Source organism: Vombatus ursinus, unplaced genomic scaffold (assembly GCF_900497805.2).
Source record: "Vombatus ursinus unplaced genomic scaffold, bare-nosed wombat genome assembly UNPS02014798.1, whole genome shotgun sequence".
Classification (NCBI taxonomy): domain Eukaryota; kingdom Metazoa; phylum Chordata; class Mammalia; order Diprotodontia; family Vombatidae; genus Vombatus; species Vombatus ursinus.
Window position 1 is genome coordinate 43,275,984 of NW_020954576.1, and position 24,782 is coordinate 43,300,765.

Below are 24,782 nucleotides of genomic sequence, written 5' to 3' on the forward strand. Positions count from 1 at the left end.
TTCGAGGATCAAATGTTATAATATTTGTGAAGTGCTTAGCACAGTGCCTGATATATATTAGGTACTTAATAAGTGCTTGTTTCCTTTCTTCCTATGTTGAAATACAGTTCACAGACCCCAGGTTAAGAACCCTTCTCCTTCACTACCATCCCACAGAAGTCTCTTGATACATATCAGATTATTAATAAATTAATCTAATGATTAAATCCTTGCTGATATTTAGCTAGCTAAGTTATTGCTGACCTAGACTAATTTAGAATTAGAAGTCACAGGGTCCAAATCTCTATTTTGCCACTAATCTCTGTTTCCTCATCTACATTTTTATTTGGTATAATAATACTGGTACTGCCTCCCTCACAGAGTTGCTGTGAGTTGTGTGTCAAATGAGCTAACATATATATCTATATATCTTTCTAATAATAAAAGTTGACATTTATGAAATTTGCAAAGTGCTTTATGCATATTATCTCATCTGATTCTCAGGATAACTTTGTGAGATCAGTGCTGTTATTACCCGTATTTCACAGGTTAGAAACTAAGACTCAGAAAGACATGATAGAATAGCTAATGTGCCAGAGGTAACATTTGAACCCAGGTCTCTCTTGATTCCTTGTCCAGAGCTGTCCTCTAATATTCAGTGATGCTATGTTCCCAAGGGTTATGACAACAAAGCTAAGCTCTTAGCAGGTCCATTGAGATTGGTTATCTTTGAGCAAGGACTCTCTGGTTGTATGCCTGTCACCCCCAAGTCTGGAGAGGCTCATCTCTTGAGATGATGATGATACCAGGAGATGATTGGTTTTTTAGTTATGACTACTTAGGAAGACAGGCTGGTCTATAAGCTGGGGAAGGTATTTCCATTTGCATGAGTGGGAGGAGAACCGACTTCAATGACATCACAGATCTTTATAGTTGTGACTTGCGGCAATTTCGATGTGTGAGTAAAGTGAAGGATCATCTGACTTTCTAGAATGATATCACATAGGTGAGTGTTTTCATTGGTTCTGAGACCTCAGCACTGGGCTAAGGCAGAAGGCTGCGTTGGAAAGACCACAGGATCTGGGTTCAAATACCACATCTGCTCCTTCTGACTTGTGTGTCCATGGGGCAAGTCACCTGATTGCTTTGGGCCTCCATTTCTTAACTGTAAAAGGAGAGGTTTGAACTAAATGATCTCTAAGGTCCGTTCCAGGTTTAATCCTACAGTTCAGTAAAGTCAACAGACACAGAGAAGAGAAAATAGTGATCCTGCTTCCCAAAATAATGTCCACTTCTATCTACTCTAAATTCTCTACCCTTAACCTGTACTCTGAGCAGGGTTCCTCGGCTTGGATAGATTAGCTTTTGTCTCATCTTCCACACTAATACCCCCCCAGGTATCCCGCCCACCCCGGCCCCCCTCTAGCTCACCTTTATGTGATGTCTTCCTATATTAGAATGCAAGCTTTTTCAGGTCAGGGACTGTCTTGCTTGCGTTTGTATCCCTTTCACTTAGCACAGTGTTTAGCATATAGAAAGTGTTTAATAAATGATTTTTCTATCTTCTCTCTATCTAATTGGAGAAAGAGGCTTGCGAGGTCCGGCCTTGACCACATCGTATTATCTCCAGCGCCTAGCATAGTGACTTGTGCATATGTAGTAAGTGGTCAATAAATGCTTGATGAATTGAACCGAGGCTTGCTACGTTTTCCTGGCTTCACCAGGCAGTGGCCTAAAACAGGGTCCAGAAGAAAGAATTAAGCCTCTGTCTTTAACAACCTTCACTTTAAACAATCCCCCAAGGGCCAGCGTTACTAGTTGCCACACCCTCTGTCCTAAAGTTAATGACCATTTCCTCTAGTGTCCTCACCCTGTGGGCTTATTATCCCCATAGAGTTTGAAACGCAGAAATTGGGGTTAAGTCCCCGATTCGAAAAGGACCTCGTGCGTTGTTAGGTTAAGCCGGGAAGTTTTAAGTTGCAGATTTTGATTTGAGGTGGTCCAAAGGGGCTGGACCTTGGGGCCCTGCCCCTCCCAAAGACTTAAAGCACTTGTTCTTAATTAAGCCTGTCTTAAATACCAACGAGGAACTGTTGAACTTTAGGGGATAGATACAATGCAGACGAGCCTCGGTGAGGTGGACCCTTCCACGTTACAAGACCACCACTCCGTCGTTCACAGCAAGGGACCCCAACTTTGGGACTTTCCTCCGCCGCAGGCAGATCGGAGCGGAAGGGACGGAAAAGGACCGCGGTGGAACGCGAAGTATCACATTCCTGGCGGCGTAGCCAATCCCAGCGTCCGGGGGCGGGGCCTAGGACACCGGGCTGCGGGGAGGGGGCGGGGAGGGACAGCGGCGGTGACGTGAGCTCCGCGCACCTGGGCTGGGCAGGTAAAGGCTGGTGTGGGACTGGGAGCGGAACCTGTAGTCCCCGCCCGGACAGAGTCAGCCACCAGTCTCCTCGGTCGGCCTGGTGGCGGGTGAGCGCAGCTGAATTCTGTTTAGGGGGCTAGTCAGTTCTTGAGGCTGGTCAGAGGAGGAACGGGGACGTCCGCTTCAGGGGCACAAGGTTGAGGAAAGAGGGAAACACCGGTCCCCCAAGAGTTGGTGAGTGCAGTGAGGTGGGGGTGGGGTGCACAAACTCGCGGCGGGGACTAGTTTGGGGTAGGTGTTCACTTCTAGGGTTAAATGCTCACTCTTGTAGTCCAGGCAGAAGTGGGCCGGTCCCAGAGCCAGAGAGGGAGCCATCTCTCTCCTCGCTGAAATGGGGTATGCCCTCTCTCCCACTCCCGGGCCCCTCACCTAGTACAGCCAAGGGGCTCTCTCTTGTACTTGCTGCGTAGCTGGGCTCCTTGCTTTGAGGAGAGGGGTTTCCGAAGCTGCTTCTCTAAGGTATGCTGGGGATATGGGAGATTTGGAGTAAAGAGGTCTACTGACAGGTTATTTCCCTTTCTGTTGTTTTGACATTCCCTGGTCCCTTGCCTTGGGCCTGGGAAACACCCACAGACAGGCTCCAGTGGCCAAACCAGGTGCCACAGAGGGAGAGGCTGAGTTGGCCGGGTGTGGTGCTTTTTTTTTTTTGAGGGGAGTTGGGGATTGGGAGGGGAGGTGTGGCACTTTTCTTTATGTATACTGGGAAAGTATGAGAAGTGGGGAGGGAACATAGAGATCCATAAGGAATATTCAATCAATAAACATTTTTTAAGTGCCTGCTATGTGCCAAACAGTATACTGAGCACTGAGCAGATGGAGATACAAAAAGACAATCCCTGCCCTCAAAGAACTTACAATCTAATGGGGCAGACAACATGTAAACATATGTGTATGTACATATATAGCCACACATATATGCACATATGTGGACACATATATATTCTCATCTACAAGCTAAATAGAGGGAAGACACTGGAGTGAAGAGGGAGAAGGCTTCCTGTAGAAGGTGGGATTTTATTTGGGGGAGGGTCGGTAGTCAGAATTGAGGAGGGAGAGTGTTCCAGGTATGAGGGACAGCCAGAGAAAAATGCCTGGAGCTGAGAGATGGATTTTTCATGGGACAGCCAGGAGGCCAGTGTCATTGGATCAAAGAGTATTGTGCTGAGGAGTAAGGTATAAGAAGAGTGGAAAGATAGAAGGGGTAGGTTATAAAAGGCTTTGAATACCAAACAGAATATTTTGTATTTGCTCTTGGAGGCAATAGGAAGCCATTAGAGTTTACTGAGTTGGGGTGGGAGGGGGGCATGATATGGTTGGAGCTTTAATCACTTTCATTGGCACAATGGAAAATAAAGTGGAGTGGGGAGAAACTTGAAGCAGGCAGACCCACCAGCAGGCTATTGCAATAATCAGGGCAGAAATTGATGAGGGTCTAAGCTAGCCCGGTGGCAATGTCAGAGGAGAGAAAGGCGGTACACAATCTTACTGTTATCTGCCTCTGGTGAAAAAGGGAATGAATTCCTCCCCCCTTCTGTCCTGTGCCTTTGGGGTGGGTGCTGTGAAGAAGAGGTGTACTGGTACATGCTGGAGGACCCACTCCTGGATGATTTTACCCCATCTCCTCCATACCTTCCACTTTCACCCCAGAGCTGTGTGGTTTTGGAGTCCAAGGCTTACTTTGGAGAAGAGGGAAGAGTTGAACGAAGTGAAGCAATGATCTTGTGAATCAGTACGGGATCAGGAGGTCTCCTTGCTAAAGGACCCCAGGTAAACAGGACAGATAAATAAATTTTATGCAGAGAAAAATCTGTCTTCATCCAGACAATTTCTTTCAATTCTCTGTGGAGACTTGGCCTTAGGAGCAGCCTCTCTAAGAGCTAGTCTTGATGAAGGTGGAGGAGGTTTTGTGAAATAGATATGAAGAAATTCTGATAGTTGTGTAGGCAGCGTCAAGGGGAGCTTGACTAGAGTGGTAAAATGGATGCCTTTGGGTGCCCACTTTGGGGATATCTCTTTGCATTGTGGGGCAGTGCAGAGAATGCTGGGACGTCTAAGGACCTGAGTTCAAATTCCAGCTTTGTCATTTACTGCCTGAGTGACCTTGATCTTGGTTAAGACACTTGATTCCCCCTGGACCTCAGTTTCCTTATCTGGTAAAAGAAAGGGATTAGACCAGGTGACCTCTAAGGTTTCTTACACTCAGAATCTACCATCTTGTGGTTTCTTAAATTGATTTCAGTGCCTGCCTACATTTCAGCAGCAGGAGATATTAAGCTCCAGGGCTCATCTATCTGGGATAGGTGACTCTACCCAGGCTTTAAAATTCTGGGGCTGAGGTACTTTGGAATTGAATTCTTGCATGATAGCCTTCTGTGAAGGGTGTGTTTGAATGAGATATGATCATCTCCTCTCTTAATTTTTCTTTCCCTTTCCTTTCCCAATATTGGGATCCTTGCCGTACTCTGCTGACTAGGCCTTATTTATTAAATGACATGGACAAGAAGGTTGAAGAGGAAAGTGATTCAGGAAGAGAGGGGTTTGTTTTTAGCTTGTTCACCCCTGAATTTCTCCCATGTACATTTCCTTTTGTAGTAGTTGTGGTCCTTAGTTGAAGTGACTTGTGTTTGGCTGATGCAGAAAATTTATGCAGCTTCCTGGAAGAGGTGGGCTGTTTGGGGTGGGTGTGCTTTGAAGGGAGTTGTAAGTCAACACATAGAGGCTTTGATCTTCAAGGTAGGGAGATATTGGTACAGGCTGTTATCCCTAGAGGAGCCTTTACCATGACCCCCGGAAGGGAGGTTGAGTGTGTATTCTCTTCCTTGGTTGAATGCAGGAACATGGGGCTCCTGATCTTGAGCACTGATCTTCATGGGCAGCTGGTTCTATCTCCCTTTCCCCCTTCTCCCCTCCAACTAACACACTGAAGCTTGTTCTCTGGGCCCAATGGTCTTTACTTAACAGACTGTAGATTAGTTCCTTTTCTTGAAAGTTGATGGTCAGGAGATAGATGCCATGTATATTTCAGGCTCAGAAACAAGATCTGCCAGTATTACAAAAAGAATTGTTGAAAAACTTTCTCCAACCCAGCCTGGCCATTTTCCCTATCTGCATCTATGTGCGGATAACACAGCTGATTATGAAAAAAGATTATTTCCACACCTTGTGGAAATTTACATTTTTGGAGTCCTTTAAAGCAATGGGGTTTGGAGTCTGAAGGCTTGAGTTTGAGTTGGTTAGGCTACTTATTCCTTGGGTGATCTTAGCCTCTCTGAGTTTCCCCTCAATTTTCTCATTCATAAACTGAATAGGTTGGACTAGATCGTTGGTACCTTCTTCATCTAAATCTTGTGAATCACCTAGTTTGACCATTTCTCCCTCCTCACCCTCCTGCTCATATTCCCAGGCCCCAAAACCAGGATTCCTGGGGAAAGGGACACTTTGGAGTTAAATATTTTCTTCACTCCCTTAAGTTAATGCTTTGAGTTATCCTATCACTCATTTAAAAGGTTCCAGTTACAAGACTTGGTAACTGGGTCAGAAGGTTCATGATGAGTACTGGCTCTGTTCTGCCTGGCGCCTGTTTTTTAAAGTGACCATAATGGCTGAATTGGACTAGTTTCCTCTGGGTATTATGGGGAAATGAGTTGGTAGTAGAGTCTGGGACCCTACTGGTCTTGTTTTGTGCAGAGCTCCTCTTGAGTGGGTGCCTTGTGCTGAGTCAGCCAGTTTGGTTTCTGACTGATTCAGGGAATCTTTCTGGGTGTGAGGATGACTAGTTCTTTTCCTCCCCCATCTCCTCCTCCTCCTCCTCTTCCTGGGTCTGTTGTGGGCAGAACTGCGTCCACCAGAGGTTGGGAACTTGAGATGGAACCACTAGAGGAGATGCCAGCAGGTACAGAGGAAACTGCTGAACCTGGAGTCAGAAGGTGGTTTTGCCAAAGACATTTTTAATGTCTTTTGTTTTTACAACAAAAGTTTGTTTGTTTCTGACTATATTCCTCCTTATCTCCTTTCCCCATTGAGTCATCTCTTGTAACAAATATTTAAAGAGAAAGGGGTCCAATTCCCTCCAAAAAAAAAAAAAAAAGAAAAAGAAAGAAAGAAAAAAAAAGCCAGGGGTGGTGGTGGCGGAGGGAACAGTTCAGCAAAACCAGCTAGCGCATATAATATTTCTGATAATATATACAATATTCCACACTGTGCAAGTCATTTAACCTCTGTGAGCTTCAGTTCCTCATCTGTAAAATCAGGTTAAACTCCATGATTTTATGCCTGGGTTAAAATTATCACACCTCCCCCCACCATCCCTCAATAATACAAACAACAATAATGCATCAAAAATTATTCTAACTCTGCTTTTTCGTCCATGACCATCTGACTTAGACCTGTCTATTTCCTGTTGTTGACTCTGGTTGTCCTGCTGTTATGTAGTGTGCCAATAAATTTTTTTGAGAATCGATTGTAGACTTTACCCTGCCTTGCTGCTGCAGCCCAGCTGGTTTCAGTTCTCGAAGATGCTGTGGCTCTACCTATCTCGGCCTACTTAGGTTAGGAAGGTATGGGATGACTCAGTGTGTGAGTGACTTTTGCTAGTTCTCTTGGGTTTGGCAAATGTGTTGTTTAATGGTCGCTGTTCTTTGCCTTTGTCTCAGCTGGTAGACAAAAAAACTGGGTTTTTATCTGCTTTCCAACTTTCCAGTACTCTTCCTCTGTTGGGCAAAGAACAGGATCCTTCATAGTGGTTCTTTGTGAATCATATTGGTCCTGTTGCTGTGACTTTTTTCTCAGGACAGATATGGTCTTGGGAGAGATAAGCTCCAGATATGGAGTCAGGAGAAATTTGGATTTGAAGGCTCAGCTGCATATTGTTGATTTTGTTTTTGTTTTTGCATCTTCAGAGCCTAACCATGCTTGACAGGTAGTAGGCCCTTAAAAATGCTTGTTAAATTGAATTGAACTGCCATTAGTTAGGTGACCTCATGCAAAATCATTTAACCTTAGTTTCCTTCATCTGTCAATTGAAGATAAAACTTGTACTCCTTATTTTCAGGGATTATTATAAGGCTCAAATGAGATAATGTATAGAAAGTGATTTGTAAACTTTAAAATGCTATATAAATGTCAGCTATTATTATTCCTGGCATGGCATTCACGGGCAGCTAAGATGAAGGGAACCAGACTGTAGCCCTGGGACTGCTGAATTCCTGTGGGCACACTGAATACTATAAGTGAGGACTCTGGAACCTAGTGTTCTCTCCTGTTCTTCCTCTTCCCATCCTCACCTGCTGTGGCCCATTTATTTTCTTAAATGTTTTTTTTTCTCTTAGTTCTCTTGCTGCTGCCCTTTCTACCTCTCTTCTCCCCCACCTTTCTTTCCCCTGTTCTGAGGTGAGATTGTCAAGCAGCAGCCTCGCTTCCACTTGTTGTAGGTGCTTCAGGAAGGCCTTCTGTGTTCCAGCAGGGATGACATCACCTTTTATTTTTCTGTGGCAGGATTTAAATAGAAGCAGAAATGTGATCTGCTTGCATGATAAGTCTGATTTGGCTAGCACATGAAGTGTAAATGGCTTTGGAATAAGAATCAAAAAAAACCTTTAACCTCTTTTCTTTTCTTTCCCACCTGGTGTGGTTTATTCCCATATTTGGTTTCTGTACCTTAATCTGATGAAATTGCAGCTCTATCTATCATGAGTGAATAGTGGCTGGGACCAGCTCCCAGTGACTGGCCTAATTTTCATGGTTTGTTTTTTTCCCTCTACTTCAAACCAGATCATGGCTCTCCAACCCCGAAGAGTCCGGCTGAAGCCCTGGCTGGTGGCCCAAGTGGACAGTGGCATGTACCCTGGTCTTGTCTGGCTACACAGGGAATCTAAACGCTTCCAGATTCCCTGGAAACATGCAACTCGACATAGCCCTCAACACGAGGAGGAGAATACTATCTTCAAGGTAAAAACATTTAAACCCCTTTAGACTTCTCCATTTCTTTCATTTTGTCATCAAGTCTGTCTTAAAATAAAAAACTTTTTCTGGGTTTGTGAAAACATACCAGTGTGTATGTATTATGTCCAACATTAACAGGCACAGGATAACACCAGAAGACTGAATGTGTGTGTGTCTGTGTAGCCAAAGCTGGTTATTAATTCTCAGTGATCAGAAGTATCCAGATCTCACCACCAAAGAAAGGGGGTCAAGATCTGTCTAGACTGATGAGTCAGGCTTGACTTGTTTCTGAATGACTTAGGATTATTTCCTGTAGGTCTATATTATTCTATCTGTAAGGAACTCAAATTTTCTTTTTTAACCACTCTCCCCCTGACCCCAAACCTTTGAAACTAGAATAGTTTTTTTTTTTTTCCTTAGCATTAGTGATGATTCTTTCCAGATCAACTACTAAATAAACCCACCTTTTGGTCTGTCCTCCATTGGGGTTGCCTATGATTAGATTTTTCAACATTAGGTCAGATAGCTTCTAGAGAAATACTGTAAACGTGGGAATATATGTTAGCTTTTCCATTCACTGTATCCTGAGGTGCAGTAGGGACCGAGGTAAGCAGAAGTATATGATGCTACCTTCTATTTAAAGCCAACTTGTTTAAAGTCAGAGCTACATTGGGTCCTCTACAATGGGTTCCTTAGGTTTCTGTAAAAGTTGAGTTAGGGGAAAGGTATTCCCAGAACAGGGGAAAGAAAGGTGAGGGAGAAGAGAGCTAGAGAGGGCAACAGCAAAGGAACTAAGAGAAAAGGAACTTTTGAGGACGTCTTGTCCAACCTTCTCATTTACAGATGGGGAAACTGAGAGCTCAAGAGGTGAAGTGATTTGGATGGTACTGGTTCTGCTAGATTTATATTTACTCCTGTGTACTTGGAAAGAATAGTCTGAGGGTAAAAGGCAGTGTGGTAGATAGAGGGCTTGCCAGAAAGACCTGGATTTGACCCATGATAACTGTGTGACTGTGGGCAAGACATTTAACCTCTGTGTCCCACTTATGAAGTTCCTTATACAGATGAAATTATAGGACTATTGAACCCTTTCTCTTCCCATTCCTACCCCCCACATAAGGTCTAAGAATACATACTAAGGAAGATCAACCTCATTTTTATTTTTAAATGAACTGAGTCAACCTGGCCCAGCCTAGCTCGGTCAGAGTGAAAATAAGGAAAGAAAACAAGAGTGAAGCTGTAAGTTATTGGAGGGAAAGGTGTTTATACAGTAGGGAATACCTTTGCTAATACATCTGTTAAATAGTGATGTGCAAATGATAATGCATAGCTTTAGGTATGAGGCAGTGTGACTTTTTTATAATGTGCTCTTTTCCCCCCTCCTCTCTTTCCCATACTCCTGACTTTATTCCAGCTACATTTTTTTTCTCTGTAGATTTGTTCCATATCTGGGTTATTTTCTGACTGTCAGGCCATGGGTAGGAACGGATTGGTTTTGAGGAGACCCACACAATGAATGGTCTCTCTTTGTCAGAATTTAGACTTTGTTGTGTGCTGGGTGGTAGAAAGGAGGCCCTTTCTACCACGTTTGTCTTCATGTACCTTTGTGCACTCTATGTGGGGGAAACTTGGGGAGACACGTATAGCAGGATGATACTTGTCTCTTGGAATGGGTTCTTTCTTCAGGGTACCAGGCTCCCCGAACATTTGGAAGGCTGTAATTGTGTCTCTGGTTTCCACTCTCAGAAGCAGAAAAAGATATCAGATACCATTAAGTCCAGGAGGAGTGAGACTTTGGATTTATTTATGGGAGATGTCCTTGGCATCCTATGTCCAAATTGCCCTGAGTGCTTTTATCTCCATTACATGCATTAAAAGTTCCATGATTTTGTTGGTGTGGGTGTTCTCTCTACTAATCAAGATTATCAATCCTCCATACTTTAGTCTTCATTTCTTAATACCTTTAGTGGATTGTCATCATGCATTTCTGTGGTTCCTCCATATCATCTGACAGTCAACCCTTTCTAACTTAGCTAGACTGGTCTTCTGATGGTAAGTTCATAGTCTGTTACTAGGGACATATTCATAGTCTTTCTAGCTTGGTTAGGACCTGCCACAGCTTGCCCTCTACTCTGTTGACATAGCCTTTGCGAACTTAGAGTCATGAAAAGGCATTGGAGTAGGAAATGAATGAAAGCTCACCTCTATTATCTCCTGTTTCTCATATCCCTGTGAGGTTTGGAGGGGTAAAGATGTTTCTTCATTTTATACCAAAAAACTGAGGCCATATTATGGCAAGTTGAGGACTTCTACTCTAAATACTCTAACCATTTTGGGATCATAGTCTTGGAGGTAGAAGGAACTTTTGAGAACGTCTTGTCTAACCTTCTCATTTACAGATGGGGAAACTGAGAGCTCAAGAGGTGAAGTGATTTGGATGGTACTGGTTCTGCTAGATTTATTATTTACTCCTGTGTACTTGGATCCTTGGAGGCTCTGGAATGTTATGGTAGTAGCAGCTGTGAACATGGATATGGGAAGAAAAGGATCAGGACACTGGATATGAACAGGAAGGCTGGTGCTGGGTTTTTGGGGTTAATGTCTGGCAGCTCCCAATAAAGGATCCAAGCCACTCACTGAAATTCCCACAATCTGTTCCAAAATCTACAAACTTTGGACAGTAGACTTCAGTGGCCATGGTAGGAGTTGGGGTCAGAGATAAAACAGGTAGCTATGTGGGGAGGCTGGGAAAAGTTGTATCTCCTCTGACCAACTTGCCCATTCCACAGTTCTCACTGAGTCATAGTAGTTAGGCATCTACAGAGGCTTAGGAAAATGGGGAAATGGAGAACAGGAAGTGGACTCCTCAATCTGTCTCTCGTGGCAGAGAATGGAGTAGTTTGACAGTCTGGTAGAGCTTACAGCACTTCTGAGTTTAGAAGATGGTACCTGAATGTAGAATGAGGAGATGGTCCCAAACTTCAGTAGAAGGTTTTAGATGACTTTTTAGGGTTTCAGTTTAATTTTTAAAAAGTTAGCAAAAATCTGTTTTCTTTCCCTCCCTCCCACCTCCTCCCCCTTAAAACAAAGAAGAAAAACAAAGTCTTTTTTAAAAGATGCAATAAAGCAAAAAAAAAAAAAATTCTTGCATTGCCCATGTCCAAATACAGACATATAGAGTTTGTGTGTGTGTATATGTATATAAAAGCTATAATATTATATGATTAATTCTAGAGTACCCTGATATATTGTATATAAATATTTAATATTATAAATACACAATATATTATGTATAAATACATCTACATATATATTTATATATGTATATGTGTGTGGGTATCTGCCTCTCTAACTTTCTATCTATCTATGTGTACCCTGACTCCAACACCTGTCAGGAGTTGGGTAGCATGATTTATCATGGATACTTTAGAATTAATAATAATAGCTAACATTTATGTAATGCCTGCTATGTCCCAGGCACTGTGCTAAATGTTTTACATATATTACATAAGATATTTACATATATTACATAAGATATTTACATATCTTATTTGTTCCTCATAACAACCCTGGGAGATGGGTGTTATTATTATCCCTATTTTACAGATGAGGAAATTGAGGCAAACAGGTCAGGCGACTTGCCCAGGCTCACACAGCTAAGAAATATCTGAGGGCAAATTTGAACTCAGATCTTACTGACTTTGGGCCCAGCACTGCAGCCACTGCACCACCCTGCCTGGAATTGTAGTTAATCAATTTTATTGATCAGAGTTCTTAATTTACTCAGTGTTGTTTGTCTTTACAATATTGTGGTTATTATATAGATTGTTTTCTTGGTGTTGCTCACTTCACTTGGCATCAGTTCATACAACAATTCCTAGATTTCTTCCTTCATCATTTCTTACAGAGCAATGCTATTCTATCGCATTCATACGCCAGAATTTGTTCAGCTATTCCTAATTGATGAAGAAGATGCTTAGATTATCTAAGAACTTCCTGGATGTTAGACATCTGGATTAGGGTGACTGAGTATCTCCTTCCCTCTCCTTTCCCTCCCTTCAAGAATATGACAGAGAATCATTATTCTGGGCCAGAAAAGAGGCAGACCTTTCTAAACCAGAGGCGCAGGACAAGATGATCCCTGGAGATCTCTTCCTGTTCATGTCCAGTCTCCTCATTCTTCTCTTCCCACATCCGTGTGTGCAGCTACAACTGCCATCCCCTGCCATCCCCTGCCCATCACTCCAGAATCTCCGTGGATCCAAGTTAGTGGACACACAGAAGTAAATATCAATCGAGCAGAAGCAGTACCACCCTGCTAGCACGAGGCTCATATTTTGATTGTATATTCCATAGTACAATGTTTTTGTCAAATGATTAGTTATTTTGAATTTGACTGAAAATGGAATATTCCTGGAGAAAACTTGAGGTTTTGGTAATGGGGAGAGAAGGGACATGTTATGGAAAAAGTAAATATACTAGCTAGTATACCAGAAGGAATCTCGGTTCCCATCTCTATTTCTTCTTTCACAGGCTTGGTCTGTGACTGGGGATGATGGAATTCTGCTCTGGGGTGTTCTCTGTCTTTCCCTTTCCCAGCTTGCTGGGGAGATGTACCTGGAATGTTCATAATCAAATACATGCTATTAAGGACCGGCTGAGCTTTCTCAAGGGAAGCTAGCTATAGACTTTGGAGCAGATAGGACTGCTCTAAGCTGATAATTGGGCAACAAACATTTATTTGGGGTTAGGAGTGTGTGTGTATATGTGTGTGTGTATTCACACACACAAGTATACATATATATATACACACATATATAATCTTCTTTGCTATAACTTTAATTTTTAAAAAAATTGACAAGGATTTTTTGTTGTTGTTGTTCTTCTCACCCCTGTGCCCGCTGAAACAAAAGGAGAAGAACAGAAGCCTTGTAACAAATATGCCTAGTCAAGCAAAACAAATCCCCGCATTGGTCATGTCTAAAAATTCAGCAAGTATTTATTAAGCTCTTGCTATGTGCCGGGCATTGTGTCGACACTGGTGATAAAAGGTCACATGACCTCAAGGAGCTTATGTGCCAAAGACTTGGACAAGACCATTGGCTCATAGATGTAGAGCTTGAACGAATCTCAGAGGCCTTTCGGTCTAACCCCTTCATTTTACGGGTGAAAGGTTGGGAAATTGGGAACCAGGGCAAGACAGATCTTTAAGATGCACGGCCCTCAGCAGTAGGGGCCAGGAGTGGGTGACTGGGCACTAGAATCCCAGGGAATATGTTTGTTTCCTCACTTCCTGAAGGTTTTTAGACTTCAGCCACTTGGTTATGACAGCCCTTTATTTACATTGTGGGACTGAAAAGCAAAGAGAATGGAGCAATAAAAACATACTACTAGTTCATCTGCCAGTCTTTTTTTTTCCTTTAATTTGAACCAAAGACTAAAAGAGGACAGCACCAGAGCTCTAGGATGTATTTTTTACTTTCAATGTGATTGTATTTGCCCATGCTGTCTGTTCTTATGGGCCTCAGGATGGTACAAACTGTGAGGTTTCCTACTGCAACTTTGGCTTCTATGACTACGATGGTAGGGAAGTGGGGAGGCAGTTTGGATGAGTGTGCTAGTGAGAGATACGGCCTTTCAGATGATTCTGGACAGCAGTATGATCTCACTGCTTTTATCTGTTCCACCTTTACCAGGCCTGGGCTGTGGAAACTGGGAAATACCAAGAAGGAGTTGATGACCCCGACCCAGCCAAATGGAAGGCCCAACTCCGATGTGCGCTAAACAAGAGCCGGGAGTTCAACCTGATGTATGATGGCACCAAGGAGGTGCCCATGAACCCAGTGAAGATATATGAAGTCTGTGATATCCCCCAGCCCCAGGGTTCAATTATTAACCCAGGTGAGGCCCCAGTTGCCTTGGGAGAAGGTGGGCAGCGTGCCAAGGACTAGAACGGACTCTTAAAGAGATAGTAGCTTATGTCTAATGGTTGTTCAAGTACAAAAACTTTTTTTTCCTCGGAGGGACTCAGGAAACAAAAGAAGCAAATGGCCATTACTCTAGGTGATTAGAGGTAGGAGGGGTGGGGTAGGAAGATATTGTATTGTCTAAATAGAGGGCATTTCTCTAATTAAAATGAGATCTTTTAAAGAAAAAAAATCTAGATCTGAAAAATTACACAGATTACAGGCTGCATGTAGGTTTAATGCAAGCTAAATTGAAGATGGAGTGGGGAAATACGTGACTTCTATTAAGTCAGGAAAAATTTATTTTTATTATATTTATTATTATTTGTTATTATTATGTGCTAGGTACTGTGCTAAGGGCTAGGGATAGAAAAAGACAGTCTCTGCCCTCAAGAAGTTCACAGTTTAATGGGAGAGACAACATTTCAACAATTATGTACAAACAAACTATATTCATTTTTTTTTTTTAATTTTTAGGCAATTGGGGTTAAGCAACTTATCCAGGGTCACACAGCTAGGAAATGTCAAGTGTTTGGTTTGAGGCTGGATTTGAACTCAGGTCTTCCTGACTCCAGGGCCGGTGCTCTATTCACTGTGCCACCTAGCTGCCCCAAACAAACTATATTCAGAATAAATTGGAGATAATCCACAGAGGAAAGGTGCTAGAATTAAGGGGGCTCAGGAAAGACCACCATTGGAGGGGGGATAAATATGGTAACTTAAAAGGACAAAAATGGTGTTCATTTAGCTGGGATTTGAAGGAAGCCAGGAAATGGAAATGATGAGGAAGAGCATTCCAGGCACTAGGGACCGTCACAGAAAATGCCAAGCATTGGGAGACTAGGTGTCTTGTATGAAAAACAGCAGTGAGACCAGTGTAAGTGGGGGGGGGGGGGGGGGGGGGGAGAGAGAGAGAGAGAGAGAGAGAGAGAAGGATATAAAGAAGACTAGAAAGGTAGGGGGTTGAGGGGAGTATGAAAGACTTTGAATACCAAACAGAAGATTTTATATCTGATCCTGGAGATGATAGGAAGCCATTGGAGTTTATTGAGTAGGGAAGTGACATGGTCAGAACCGTGCTTAAGGAAGATTGTGTTGAGGAGAGGATGAACTGGAGTGCGGAAACTTGTAGCAGGCAGATCCACCAAAAGGCTGTTCGAATACTCCAGGTGTGAGGTGACGAGGGCCTGCAGGAGGTTGATGGTAGGGTCTGAGGAGAGAATGAGGGTGTTTGTGAGAGGTGGTAGAAAGGTAAAAATGACAGACCTTGGCAACAGATTGGACATGGGGGATGAGAGAGAGTGAGTAGTGGGGGATGACACTTAGGTTTGACCTTGGGTAACTGAGGAAATGGTGGCATCTTCAACAGTAACATTCAGACCAGAATGTTAGGTTATTGTTCAGGCTGTCTTTAATCCTTCATATAATGAAATATATAACATTGTGCTATGTAAAGACTCTCAGCAAGGACCAAGGTCTCTGAACCAAATTTAATTTCTGTGATACTCCTACTAAATGCCCCATGTTGTGTTCATCATCTAATACTTAGGAAGTGCTCCCCAGGAACAGAAACAATACTAAACATATAGAAATGCACTATCTCAAAAGCTTATTTTTGAGGGAATGGGGTAAAGGAGAGGGAGGCCTTTAAACTAAGAGGCAAGCTAGATAGCACAGTGGATTTGGAGTGAGTAAGACCTGAATTCTGATCTGGCTGCAGACACCTAGCTATGTGACCCAGGGCAACCTCTTTGTCTCAGTTTCCTCAAATGCAACATGGGGATAATGATAGCACCTACCTTGCAGGGTTGTTGTGAGGATCAAATGATATAATATTTGTCAAGCACTTAGCACTGTGCTTGACATATAGTAGGTGCTTAATAAATGTTTGTTGCCCTTTAGGTAAGAACTATCGAACTGTAGGAGGAGGGCTAAAGTGGGAATTATGGACTTTCTGATATGGTATGATTGATGATTGCACACCATATTAGGGGGAAGGATCAAGGAGATTTTAGAACTGGAAAGGACTGAGAGGTCATCTAATACAACTCAGTCATTATATAAATGAGTAAACTGAGGCGCAGAGAGGCAAACGACTGCCAAATTTTGCATAGTCAGTGACAGAGTTGGGATTTGAACTCAGGTCTTCTTGATTATAAGTTCAGCATTCTATCCATTATGCCAGAATGACTCTCAGATATCTCCTTAGTCAGAATAAAGGGGGAACAAAGAGAAGATTGTTGGCACACTTAACTTGGGATATACTTGGCTTGAAGTTTTATCTCAAAGACCAAAGTCTATGCTGCCTGCCCTTAAGGTGGAGCAGGTCATGATGGGAAATGAATTAAACATAGGGACAAAAATGTAATCTGAGCTGCTAATCCTTAGGGTTTGTGTGTCTTTCCCTTGGATAGGGTCCACAGGGTCTGCTCCATGGGATGAGAAAGATAATGAACTAGATGAGGAAGAGGAAGATGAGCTAGATCAATCACAGCCCCATATCCCTATCCAGGATGCCTTTCCTTTCCTGAACATCAATGGTAAGTGATGGGAACAGTCAGAGAGTATCAAAGAGGCCATGCCCCTTTGCCAGTGAAGCCACATCCATTTACTTGAGGAGCATTGATATTCATTACTTTCTTCTGGGCTCTTGGTGCTTTCTGCCTGGCCCCTAACTTGAAGGTTCTTATCAGGAAACTACTTTGCAAACCTTAAAATGCTATATAAATGTGAAGTTTAAAAAATTATTATTATTATTATTATTAATACCAAATTGTCATGAATGTTCCTTTTCATAAGAACTATTTTTAATATTACTACTTGGGTATAAAACATACCTGAAATAGCACCAGGGGATTGTTTTGTACCCAGTTGAGGAAGTTGGGTGCTTGTTTTCAAATGCCTGTTTCAGAGACTTGGATAAGTCCAACTACAACTTCCTTTGCTTCATATTTGACTCCCCCATTTTCTTTCCTTACAGATAAGATCATACGCTCTATTTTTGTGCCTTAGATATAGCGAGAGGCTTCCACAGCTGACATCAATATGACTTTAGATGTTTGAATACTATAGACTTTTCTCTTCTACTATCGCTTTTTAGATTCAGCCTTCTAGACATAGTAAGTTCAGAGACTGGTGGAAACCAGATGCAATGGCGTGATGCTAGGGAGGCTGCTAAATCTCCTGCTGTACATTCCTTTGGCTTAGCAGAAACAAGTCTGCTGGACTGAGGCTTTACTCTGCACTGAAATGCTCCTGGCCAAATCGAACTGTTTTTTTAAAAGTAGGTTCCGGTTAAGCAAGTTTTAACCATCATTTTCTTGTGGCTGTTTTGTGTCCCCCTTGGTCAGATGAGATACCTGAAACCACCTGGAAAACTTGGATTAGCAGAGGAGCCTGAAGAGGTTGTTCTGAGAAAGGCCACTGGCCCTTTAGATCAGGGGTTTGTTTATAACCTGGAGGGTGTGAACTTTAAAAAAATTTTCAAAAACTATATTCCAATATAATTGGTTTCTGTTGTGATCCTATGTAGTTTATGTTATATATTTTTAAATGTTATTCTGAGAAGAGGTCTGTAGGTCTCACCAGACTTTCAAAAGGGTCTGTGGCACAAAAAGGTTAAAAACCCGGGCTCTAAGATTGTAAATTACAGACAAGTTGTCAGTCTTGCACAGTGGAAGTTCCTCATACTTAGGATAGGATAGAGCTAAACTTGTCTTCCTTTTTCCCTTTCCCTTTTCCCCTCTCTCTGCCTGCCTGATTCTCCTTCCTCTTTTCCCTCCTTTGCAATTCCTTTTTTTACACTTTCAATCAAACAACAAGAATTATTAACTACCTACTATGTGGCAGTCACTGTTCTAGATAATGGGCTATAACTACAAACATGACAGAGTTGCTACCCACAAGGAGTTTGTAGTCTATGTTACCACTACTGCTACCTTTGCAACCTAGGCAATAAGAAGGATAGATTTTGGGGGTTGTCTCTTACCTAGGGTGGACCAGGGCAATATTTATCACATGCTACGTTCCTACCTAGATCTTGAAAGCTAGGCCTCAGGAGATCTGGATTTCCTTCCCAGGACAGAGACTGACTCACCATGCAACCTCCTTGGAATTGGCTTCTTCTCTGTAAATTGGATACATTGATGTCACCATATGTGCATACACAGTTATCAGGGCAGCACTGACTTATGGGATTTCAGAGCTCTAGGGTATTGCTGGAGGACCAGGAATACTGAGGAAGGAAAAGAAATCCCTTCTCTTGGAGAGCAAATATTCTGCCATGGCAAATAGGAGAAAATGGAATTTGTTGCACTGATGTTGATTAGATTCTACTAATTAATTCATTTGAGTTCCTTTTATAGGAGCATACCAATTAAACTGCAAAAATTCTATTTGGCTGTAAAATTTGAATTTGTTTTTCCTTCCTCTCCCCAAATCTCCTGTTCCCCATCTCACTGCTTAGCAAACTCTCCTTGTTTTTCTTCAGCAAGCATATTCAGAATCTCCCTCAGAGTTCCATGAAAACCTCAGACCCAGACAGGAGAGAAAGGAGGAACAGAGGAATTCCATTCCTGGTAGGCCTGCCCGGTTACCATTAGGCCACGGGCTGGTTCAGCACTTGTTTTCATGGTTGATTGAGGCTCATAAATGGGTCTAGTGATGAGCTTGTTTTACAGTTTTTAGAGCCTTAGGCCATTTTGTGTATATGTGTGTGTGTGGGTGTGGGTGTGTATGTGCGCGCGCGCTCTCTCCCTGCGTGCTCATCCATCTGCCTTTGTTCCAGGCTCTCCTATGGCGCCAGCCAGTGTGGGCAACTGCAGCGTGGGCAACTGCAGCCCTGAAGCAGTGTGGCCCAAAACAGAACCCCTGGAAATGGAAGTACCCCCAGCTCCCATGCAGCATGACTTCTTTAGTTCTCCAGAATTATGGATCAGCTCTCTCCCAAGTAAGTAATGTCTTCTTCTTCTTGGATGGTCATAATTTAGTCTACCTCCCCACCCCACCTGCTTCTTAGGTTCCTGACTTTTTCAAGTGCCTATGAGTGGCCTCCTTTGTAGGCATCTTTTGTAGCTGAATTCTGGGCCTCTTGGCTGGCTGGAGCTTGGATTGGTGAGTCACCAAGGCTCTGTTTACCAGGAATAGAGAATGCTGAAGAAATGTCAGGCCATTCTTACCTGCTGACGTGGGTGCTCTCATTGGTCAAAGTCCCAGGTTACTTACCTGCCTGGTAGGTAGCTCAGGAGGCCTGGGCATGTCTGTGCTAGCTAAAGGATTGGAGGGCAGGGCCCATTCAGAGACAGGGCTATTAATGGCCAGGGACTGGATCCACCTAGGGAGTTTATGTTCATGGATTTTGGAAGATCTGTGATCTACAAGAAAAACTTCATTTTGAATTGGGTCAAGTTCAGCTCCCCAAATAATGAATTCTATCACTGTCTCTCCTTCCTCCCTTCCCCCCAACCTCTATCTTTGTTTTGGGGTCGTGTATAGGAGAGGAACAATTTATATTCTAAATAAGGAGGGAATTCAGTTGATTTCAAGGAGAATTCAGTTGATGCTACTAATAAACTTAGATCCTGAGGTGGGTGAGATGGAAATCTGTTCCTAGTATAGCTGTATAAGCTAAATCCTGGCCATGGATTGCTAATGTGTGGAAGAACAGAAAATTCATTGTATTTGGAGTCTGATGACATCCAAATATATTCTGCTTTTTTATATGTATGATCTGGGGCAAGCTGAATCTCACTGGGCTCTGATTTCCATAACCCTCAAATGCCTTAAATGCTATAGTGGATATAAATTCTATAGTGGATAAAAAGAAAACCAGTATCTCTATCTCTGAGGAATACCTGGGCCAAAGTCCTGCCTCTTTCTGAGTACTGTCTGTGTGTCTTTAGGAAAATTACTTAGCCTCTCAGTGCCGTGAGGCAACTCTCTAAGACTGATTAGCAGGTGCCTACTTGTATTGGTAGAAGGAGTTTATTTACTGGGAGTTCCCTACAAGAATGACATCACAGGTCTAATAAAAAAATATAGCAGTTAGATGCTCATGTGTGTATGTAACTACATGACTGCTTGGGCAAATGTGTAAACAGTTTGGTGTTCCTTGTTAATTTGGTCTCCATAGTCTTACAATGTGCTTAAAATGAGATAGTCTCTTCAAGTTTACATAAACTAACTTCCTAGTCAAAGTCTGTTGATTAAAAAAATAAAAACTCAGTCTGTATGAGGCAAAGATATCAGGACAGAGCTCCAGCAAGACAAGGTCTAAGCTTTTAGGATTTGAGCGCTGTACAGAGATGGTATGGGTTAAAAGGCTTCATTCCTTCAGGATAGCCTTTAAAATTATTTTAAATATTATTATTTTTCAATTAACAAGCATTTACTTTTTTCCTTGCTTTCCCACTCCTCTTGCCCCTAATTGAATAATAACAGAAGAAAAAAGAAAAAGAAAACCTTGTAACAAGGATACCTAATCAAGTGAAACAAACTCTTCTGTTGACTGTGTCCAAAAATATATGTCTCATTCTTCATTTTGGCAGTAGAAAGGTGGCAGGCTTCATCTTTGATCCTCTGGAATCATTTATTTATCAGATTTTTCAGACAAGATAGCCTTTTTGAAGTGAATTTCCAAGGATAGTTTTAATTCCTTTCTTTGTTTATGGTTCAGAGGAATGAGAAGGGGAAGCTTTTGATGAAGCCTGCCTGGGATAGAATCCTTGACCCTGCTGAATTTGCATAGTCTCTCTGGCAGTGGGGCAGAGCAGCTGGTAGCATTTCCCTAACCATCCCTTCTCTGTCTTCCAGTGACTGATTTGGACATTAAATTCCAATACCGTGGGAAGGAGTTAGGGCAGACAACGGTGAGCAACCCTCAGGGCTGCCGACTCTATTATGGTGATCTGGGGCCCATGCCAGACCAGGAGGAGCTTTTCGGTCCTGTTAGCCTGGAGCAGGTGAAGTTCCCTGGGCCAGATCAGATCACAAATGAAAAGCAGAAGCTGTTCACCAGCAGGTTGCTGGATGTCATGGACAGGGGACTGATCTTGGAAGTCAGTGGCCATGCCATTTATGCCATCAGATTATGCCAGTGCAAGGTATACTGGTCTGGGCCATGTGCCCCTTCACTTGTAGCCCCCAACTTGATTGAGCGGCAAAAGAAGGTCAAGCTATTCTGCCTGGAAACCTTCCTCAGCGGTGAGTCTCTCCGAGCAGCCAAAGAGGCACCAGAGATTTCTGTCCCTGAAGTTTCTTCTCTGCTCAGTAATTTGAGAGTGTTGGGATAGGAGTAGGGGCTTGGGGACATGAAACTTTAGGAAGAAAGTTTTTGTCAGAGGTAGAGAATAAAGACGAATGGAGGGATAAAAGGCAAAAATAGAAAGAGAGAAACGGAAAGATGATATATTGTCTTAAATGCCAGAGAGAAGCACAGGCTGATTGATAACTCCTAAATCTCACCCAGATCAAGTAGCTGGTGGTTTCCTAAATCAAATGTCTGCTTCTATAGAATGGTGGGAGCAGATGAGTTGAGGGGAGTGAGGTTTGTGAATGAGTGAACGAATGCATGGGAGAATGCTGAGCACCCCATGTAATTTCATTATATGATCAGTCCTTCCCTCTTCCTCTAAACCTACCTCTCCCAAAGGAGAAAAAGGGACTGAATCCTCTTTCCTTAATTCCATCCAGGTCTAAAAAATGTTGGTGCTTTGTACCCCTACATTCTAAAAGGGGGGGAACCCTCATTATGATTAATGAAAGTGACTTAGCCACCCAGATAACTCAGCTTCCTAATTGTGATTGGGATCTGACTTGTGTCTGAGCTTCCTTTGATATCCCTGACAGTGCTAGAGAGGGTGGTAGGCTAGAATGACCTCCTTGTCAATATGTTATCCAGAGCTACTATTTATTCCATTCTTAGGATTTGGATCTAGGTGGTAAAAATGAATTGAATGGTCTATTTTTTGATTCGATTAAGAAAATCTGTTCTCTCTCAACATAGATAGGCAAGTGAGTGATTTAAGGGGACAATTCTAGAGAAAAGAAGGGGAGATTGGATCAATTCGGACCCAAAGCTCCTCCCCTCTTCTTTTCCCTGAGATGCTGAATTTGTTTTATTTCACCTTCTGTAGAACTCATTGCCCGCCAGAAAGGACAAATAGAGAAACAACCACCTTTTGAGATCTATTTGTGCTTTGGGGAAGAATGGCCTGATGGGAAACCCCGAGAGAGGAAGCTCATTGTTGTTCAGGTGAGGAAATATGAGTGGCTGCTTTGGTCTGCTCTCAAACTCTGAGCCTGGACAGACAATTTGGGTATTCCAGTAAATCTTCTGAACTGGACCTGCTAGAGCCCCCAAAAGCCCCGCCATCCTAACTAGTTTAATGCCACTATATAGTAGCAGATTTGGGAGTAACCCACCCAACTTTGCAGACAGAGGGTCAAACCTTTGGACCGCAGGAATCTGAAAGTAAGTCTGCTTAGAACCAGCTTCATAGTCATCAGCAGTAAACACAGGCTTATTAAGACCTAATGAGTTCTGAGCTTGCACCCTGGTACTATGGGACACCTTAAAAGAAAGGTTTCTGAATTATTTTAAGGGGCAGGGAATATTGAGGGTGATCCCAGAGGATAAGTAGCAGGATTATCCCCAGGAGTTGATAGGCTGTGATTTTATCAATTAGGTACTTGCCTAATTCTGACCTTTAGCATCATTAGATAGGCTTCTAGAACTGAAAGTTTCCTTAAGGTCCTTTATTTCCAGGCAGGATGGCACTGATTTAAGCTAAGACAGGTGACAGCATCTTCTCTGTCCTGAAGATGACCTGCATAAGAGAGGCCAGCCCTTCGCTAATCCTTACTATTGGAAAAAAGTTCTTCTTCCTTTAAATCCTTCCTGCTGGAATTAAAAAACATTTTTAATAAAAATTTTCTATTTTGTTATGAACTTAAATATTAATGAACAGTAGACATTTCAATAAGAAAGTCTAGAAAAGATTATATATGAAATAGTGAACTTCTCTTGCATAAAGTTTTTAAAAAGTATATAGCGAATTAAACATTGTAATAACAAAACTGTCCTGCTTGCCACAATACCCTTCCAAATTTCTATATGCTGTCTTCTCTGTATTTTTTGTTTCATTAAGGCTCTTTCTTTTCTTGCATCACTGTCACTAATTCTCCCCTTCCCTCCCATTTTTGCATTTAAAAGGCCCATTTCCTCAAAAGATATGTTTTGCTGTTTTCTGAGCAGGTTATTCCAGTGGTCGCAAGGATGATCTATGAGATGTTTTCTGGCGATTTCACTCGGTCCTTTGATAGTGGCAGTGTCCGCCTGCAGATCTCAACTCCGGATATCAAAGATAATATTGTTGCCCACTTGAAGCAGCTATACCGCCTCCTCCAGACCCAGGAAAGCTGGCCTCCCATGAACCCTCCCCCCAACATGCATATGACCCCTGCCCTACCAGCCCAGTGATCTTGGTTGCTGCAGCCCTCTTCCCTTTTTCTAAATATTGTACATATGGATATTTTTTATTATTCAGATTTGTTAACTGGCTTTTAACTCTACCCTCCTCTCTATAACAATGTTAATAGTTTCTGTATGTTTCCTACTCTGCCTAGCTTTTTTAAAAACTCGATTTTAATTTATATCAAAGATCAGATTGTATAAATTTCCTATTTTTTATTATTGAAAGACCCATTGGGGTTAACCATAGTGGCATAATAGAAGGGAAACAATCTAGAATGGGAGTCAAGAAACCTGACTTATAGAGTAAGGTTAAGCTTTTGACTTGTTATGTGACTTTGACCATGCCTCTGGGCTGCTCTGAAAAATGAGATTGATCTCAATCATCTCTGGGGTCCCTCCAACTCAAACATTCCATGACTCAGTGGCTGAATTCCCCCTTGTAAAAATATTTCAGAAGAGAATGTCTTCCCTTACCCCATACTAGTGTTTAGAGCAAAGAATCCTGGATTGGGAGTCATTGAACCTGTGTTTGAATACCTGGCCCTGTCACTTAACTACTTGTGTGTGGAAACCAGGGAAAATTACTTGACCTCTCTGGTCTTCAGTTTCCTCATCTAAAAAGAGAAGGATTTGGACTACGTGCCCTCCAAGGTCCTCCAACTCTAAACCTGTTTCCCTATATTGCTTTGTCCTTGGACTACCAAAATTGTCTTTCTTTCATTAAATTTCCCACAAGTGCTAATTGTTCAGGATGGAGCTCTGTTTGACCTGCTCATCTAGAAAGCAAATTGCCAGGTTGGGGGGGTGGGGGGAGGGAGTGAGAGGGAGGGGCTAGCTGTGGTTGCTCAGAAACCGGGCTCAATATTTAAATAGAAGTGAGTGCCAAAGTCTGAAAGTCGCCTGTGTGTAAAGTCTCATAAATTGAACCTCTAAAAGGAAGCTGTCAACAATAGCTAGCTCGGGGATTTGGTGGAAGAATGGCTTATGTTTA

At 42.5% G+C, this 24,782-nt stretch overlaps 1 protein-coding gene across 4 annotated transcripts; it reads left to right on the top strand.

Moving 5' to 3' along the window:
* The first annotated feature begins 2,355 nt into the window (after positions 1-2,355).
* Positions 2,356-24,533, top strand: IRF6 (interferon regulatory factor 6). Of its 4 annotated transcripts, none has more exons than XM_027871159.1 (9): positions 2,367-2,587; positions 4,061-4,180; positions 8,183-8,359; positions 14,050-14,254; positions 16,734-16,859; positions 19,106-19,267; positions 21,130-21,519; positions 22,452-22,570; positions 23,573-24,533. In XM_027871159.1, exons 3-9 carry the CDS (start codon positions 8,186-8,188, stop codon positions 23,795-23,797), a joined length of 1,401 nt encoding a protein of 466 aa, XP_027726960.1. In that variant the 5' UTR covers positions 2,367-2,587; positions 4,061-4,180; positions 8,183-8,185; the 3' UTR covers positions 23,798-24,533. The 4 variants fall into 4 exon arrangements, with proteins under 4 accessions (XP_027726962.1, XP_027726960.1, XP_027726959.1 ...); XM_027871160.1 differs by having other exon boundaries at positions 2,375-2,460; XM_027871161.1 differs by lacking the exon at positions 4,061-4,180 and having other exon boundaries at positions 2,356-2,460.
* The last annotated feature ends 249 nt before the right edge of the window (positions 24,534-24,782 follow it).